Source organism: Octodon degus, unplaced genomic scaffold, assembly GCF_000260255.1.
Source record: "Octodon degus isolate 3935 unplaced genomic scaffold, OctDeg1.0 scaffold00004, whole genome shotgun sequence".
Classification (NCBI taxonomy): Eukaryota; Metazoa; Chordata; class Mammalia; order Rodentia; family Octodontidae; genus Octodon; species Octodon degus.
The window spans coordinates 12,940,706-12,946,154 of NW_004524580.1; the positions used below are offsets into that span (position 1 = coordinate 12,940,706).

The 5,449-nt window shown below is 36.6% G+C and overlaps 1 protein-coding gene across 1 annotated transcript in view; it reads left to right on the forward strand.

Annotated features, from left to right (window-relative positions):
• The window catches only part of Lrriq1 (leucine rich repeats and IQ motif containing 1), a 238,734-nt gene that overhangs the window by 18,946 nt on the left and 214,339 nt on the right, over nt 1-5,449 (forward strand). The window contains exon 3 of the mRNA XM_023716257.1: nt 1,928-2,039. Within this exon, the coding sequence (XP_023572025.1) occupies nt 1,928-2,039 (112 nt within the window). The remainder of the gene's footprint in view (nt 1-1,927; nt 2,040-5,449) is intronic.

Below are 5,449 nucleotides of genomic sequence, written 5' to 3' on the forward strand. Positions count from 1 at the left end.
CATTTGTGTTGACTCCTTCTTTCTCATTGATGCCTATTATTCTCACATTGTTCATCTTTGCATCATCTTGCAGGTGATGGATTATTCTTTCCTGCATGCTCGTTGTTTTAAAGAGATCTTTTCTTACCTTTTCACTAGCTGCACCAGCATCTTCAAGATCTGAAACTCTGTCTTCACATTGACTTAAACAGTTTTGCAATCTTGTGATTGAGATTTTAATTTCTTCTTTATCTCTTTGACTCTGCTTCATGCGATCTATTTCTTTCCTGTACTGCTCATTCAAGAAATCCGTCATTTTTCTAATCTCCTCTATGTTTTTATCAATATCTTCTTTAGAAGCAGTTGTAAATTTTTTTACAGCAGTGTTTTTTTCAGATTGGGTTTCCTCCCTATGTTTCTGTAGTTGCTTCTTTACTTCATCTGCTATGAGTTCTGAGAGTTCTTTTTTTATTTCAGAAAAGAATTGCACTCTGATTTCCTGTATATCTGCTGTTGCTTATTTACTATAGATGCTATTAATTCATGCATTTGAGCCAAGCTAGTGTCCTCTGCACTTGTTCTGGGTGGGCACTGGGTTTCTTCCATATGTTTCTGCATTTAATTCTTTAGTGCAGATGTTATTAATTCTGGGATTTCTTTTTTGATTTCCAATCTGCAGCTGTTTCTTTATTTCAGAAGCCATTGATTCTTTGCTTTCAGCTATGTGATTTCCCATTTTTTCTGTGTTAGTGTCCTCTGCACTTGTTACAGGTGGGCTTGGTTTCTCAGGTTGCATTTTGTTCCTTCTTGTCATTTTGTATAGCACTGTCTTCTGCCCTTTGTTGTAGATCTTTGCTGTAGTTATAACCTTCGCATGTACTGAAGTTCAGGTGCAGCTCTACAAAGTTTGGACTTATCCAGCTGTGTCTGTCTTGGGTCTGGCTGCTGTGCTCAGCTCCTTCCCGCTGCTGCCCTGGAGGGTGAACCTGTTGTGCTCCTCGGCAAGATGTTCTGCTCCTGGACTAGCTTGTTGGATCTATCCTCTACACTCTCTGCAGGGATTGCAGCTGCAGGATTACACCCCAGGCGTGTATGCGAGGCCTGAGCTGTGCCTGGAGGGGTCAAGTTGAAGTAGGGGGAAGAGGAAGCTTTCCCACACACTCACAGGATCTGGGCTAGGACTGGGTCTGGGGGTTCCCGGTGAGGCAGAAATTCCTACTTGTCGGGCGGGTGGGGGAGGTCTGCAGAGAGGTGGCGGGCGTCCCAAGGGGTGGGAGAGGGTCTGGCCAATGCTGCGCCTGGGCAGGGACTGGTCCCGCTGCACAGGAGTCTGAGTCTTTTGATTGGAGAATTGTAACTATTTACTTTGAGAGTTTTTATTGAAATGTATTAACTTGTTCCCGTAATTCCATTATTTTTCTGTCGCTGTCACTTCTCATCCTTTGGTTAAGATCAAGTGCATTATTTTCCTGTTGCTGATTACCTTTTCACTAGCTTTTTGTTAACCACAAAGTAATTTTCATAGTGCGTTAAATAATTATATAAGTTTAGGCACTGAATATTTTTAAAAATTCTCTGCAATTTTGATTACTAGTTTGTAATATTTGAACTTGTAATTAATATTAAAATGTAAAAATGTATTGAACTTGTTTAAGAATATACAGCCTGTAATGAAGCTAATACAGATTTGTATAGATAACTTATTTGCTTTCATTTTTCTAGAACTGCACCACCACCTGATAATTAAGCACCGAATTTTAACCAAATATGTTTTTTGAGTGAAACTTTATATACAGGGCCATTTTACTTCATTTGCACATTTTACTCAAATTTTTATTGTGGAGTAAATTGCTATATTTGAGATAATATTTTTATAATCATCTCTTTCATAGTTTCTTTTAGAGTAAAAGAACTATGAAACTTTTAATAGTTTTCATTCAACTCTTAGAGTGAAGATGAGTTATCAGATTCAGTTATTCACTGTATTAACACCATAAAGAACTCAAGCAAAACTGTTGAAGAATTCATTCTTCAGGACTTAGAAGATACTGATGTCTTAAGTAAGTAGAGTTTTCATTTGCCTGAGAGATAAGATTTCTGTAAGTATGAATATAATTTAGAAAATTAAATTGCTCAAAGTTCTTACCTCTTTCTATGTATATGTGTATGAATTTATCTCTAACAATGTACTTGCAGTATATTGGACTGTTAGATTTACTTCATTTATTTTTGTCCCCTTACCTACCTTCTTCGTATGTTCAACAAGTAGTAATATGTGTGCTTTCCCAGTGATTCTTTCTTTTGGTTTGTGTTTTCAGTGCTGGGTGTATTGAAAATTGGGAGCCTTGTGCATGCTAGAGAAGCACTCTACCATTTAAATTTAAAAAAAAATTGTTTTGAGTCTGGGTCTCAAGAATTTGTTGAAGTTGACTAAACTGTTATTTTTCATTAGCCTTCACTCTTAGTAGCTGAGGTACCAGGAATGTACCATTATGACAGCATGACAGACTCCTAATTTTAATTTTTTCCACACACTGTGTTACTTTACATTCATGAGCAAAAATTAATGATGGCACTATTTCAAAAGGATCATTGTGGACATCCTTTGTGGAGAAACAAACTTTTGTACAAAAAACTAACAATGTTTGTTTTCTTAAACTGAATAAATCCTACTGCACTGGGGATGGTTGGCTAACTCAGTGGTGCTTAGAACCCTGGACAACTGGATTGGCCAGAGGAATTCAGGTGCCTGGCCCACCACCCTATATGAAGTGAAGCCCCTGGAGCCTGGTATTTGACCTGGCCAAGGAACACGGGGTAAATCTACTTTAACAAGGGGAAACACTTTACATACAAACTCTCAATTTATGATTGGTTCTGTTATGTAGCTATAGACTTTGCTCCCATGATCTAAAGTAAAAAACCAATAGTTACCAAGTTTGTCAATTTCTGAATTTCACTTGATGTTGTCATAATTGCTAATTGTACTACTGTAGTTAGGATATCATATCTTTTCTAACTGCTTGTTCTCCCTTGTGTAACAATATTGGGAAGCACTGGGTAATAACCTCATCATAGCCCTACATCTAAAGATGGAGGATGGTGCCCAATGGAAAGCAAAATCCCACTTTCAATTAATTGGAAATGCAGGATCTTTGGACAGAAAGAAATCAAGAATCTCAGACACACAGAAGATATCCCTGAAGAACAGACTCTTCCTAGAGTGGCCTTGACAGCTGTGATATAACTAATTACTATGAAAATTTAACAAAAAGTATCACAGAAATCAAAATGAAGACTTTTTTTCTGAAATGTAAAATGAGAAGATAAAGGAGTAAAATACAATCTCAGGCTACCAGCCCACCCAGAACAAGTCCAGGAGACATCAACATGGAAGAAACTGGAAGTCACACAACTGAAATCCTTGAAATGTTTGCAACTGAAGGAACATCTCCAGGCAGATGTAGCAGAAATAAGATAAGCAATAGCGCAGGTATAACAGGAAATGAAAGAATTGTTCAGCATATCTAAAGTAACCATTGATGAAAGGAAAAGAAGAGCATGGAGAAATGATAGAAACCTTGAATGAACAATACAGGAAAGAAATAGAATGTATGAAACAGATTCAAAAATATCTAGGAAATTAAAAATTCCATTAAAAGCTGAAAAACAATTTGAATGAAACTGAAGATAGACTTTCAGTCCTTGAAGACATCCTTGTAGATAGGAACCAGGAAAGGAAAGATCTCTTAAAAATAAGGAACTAGACAATAATAATTCAACAGCTCCAAAATAATACAAAGATGAGCACATAAAACTCACAGTTGTAACTGAAAAAGAAGGAATCAACACAAATGACATAAAAAGACTATTTGCAGAAGTAATAGCAGAAAAATTCCCAAGCATGGGAAAAGAATGAAACATACAGGTAAGTATGGCATATCGAACTCCAGTTAGCACCAACCAAAATAAATCATACCCAGACATCTAACAAGATACCAGAAATTTACAAAGAACATTTTAAAAGCTGTTAGAGAAAAGAAACAGATCAGTAATAATGGAAATCTAATCACAATCACAAGATTTCTTACCACAAACCATCAAGTCAAGAGGAGCTTAAAGTGTTTCAATGTCTGAAAGACAACTTGGAACCCATATTTTTAATCTTTTTTTTTTTTTTTTCTTCAGAACTGATGATTGAACTCAGGCCCTTGCGCTTGCCAGGGAAGTGCTTATTCCACTGAGCCACCTCCCCGGCCTTGGAACCCATATTGATGTACCTGAAAACTATCTTTAAGATTAATGGAGAAGTACAATACTTCAACAATAAAAAACAACTAAAGAAATTCATTATCACCAAACCAACTCTACAAAGAATGCTGAAAGATATTCTAGAAAGGGATCAAGATGACCTCAACTTCTTGAACAACAACAAAAAGAAATCACCAAGAAGAGCAAAGCATTTAAACATGGGAAAGGAAGGGAACCAACAGCAGGAAATTAACATGACATAGATAAGGCAATACATAGCAAATTAATTAAAATAAACTGGCAGAATGGATCAAGAAACAAAATCCAACAATATTCTGTATACAAGAAACATATTTAATTCAAAAGGAAATTCACAGGCTGAAAGTGAGAGGATGGGAGGCAATACTCCATGCATCAAGAACTAAGAAAAAAGCAGGTGTAGCTATTCTGTTCATCGACAATGTAACCTTCAAACCAAGAATGATCAAACAACATAAAGAAGATCACTACATACTTGTTATGGGAAAACTTCAAGAGGAGGAGAAAACAATCATACATATGTAAGCTCCTAATATGGAAGCACCCACTGGTGGCGGATGCTGTATCACAAATTTTAAAGAACACAAAAAATCCCCATTGTCTCAAAGAGATAGCTCAACTAAAGAAAAAATTAGCAAAGTGGTAGCAGAACTAAATCAAACCTTTGAATAAATGGACTTAGTAATTATTTAAACTGTTCTACTCAACATCTGAATATACATTTTTTTCAGGTGCACATGGAACAGTCTCAAAAATAGACCACACTCTAGTCCATCGAACATGCTTAAGTAAACGCAAGAGAAATGAAATCATCCCATGCACATTGTCCCATCATAGTGCAAATGAAACTGGAAATTATTGTCAAAAGAATCTGCAACAACCCCATAAACACATGGAAATTAAATAGCACCCTCCTGAACAGCCAGTGGGTCACACATGAAATTAAAGAACAAATTAAGACAATATCTGTAGTCCAACAAAAATTTAAGCACAACTTACTGGAATTTGCGGGATGCAATGAAAGGAGTTCTCAGAGGGAAATTTACAGCAATGAACTGTCACATTAGGAAAACAGAACAAGAACAAATAAATAGGGGCCAGGGAGATGTCTCAGTGGAATAAGTGCTTCCCTGGCAAGCACAAGGGCCTGAGTTCAATCCCTGGTTCCAGAAAAAAAAAA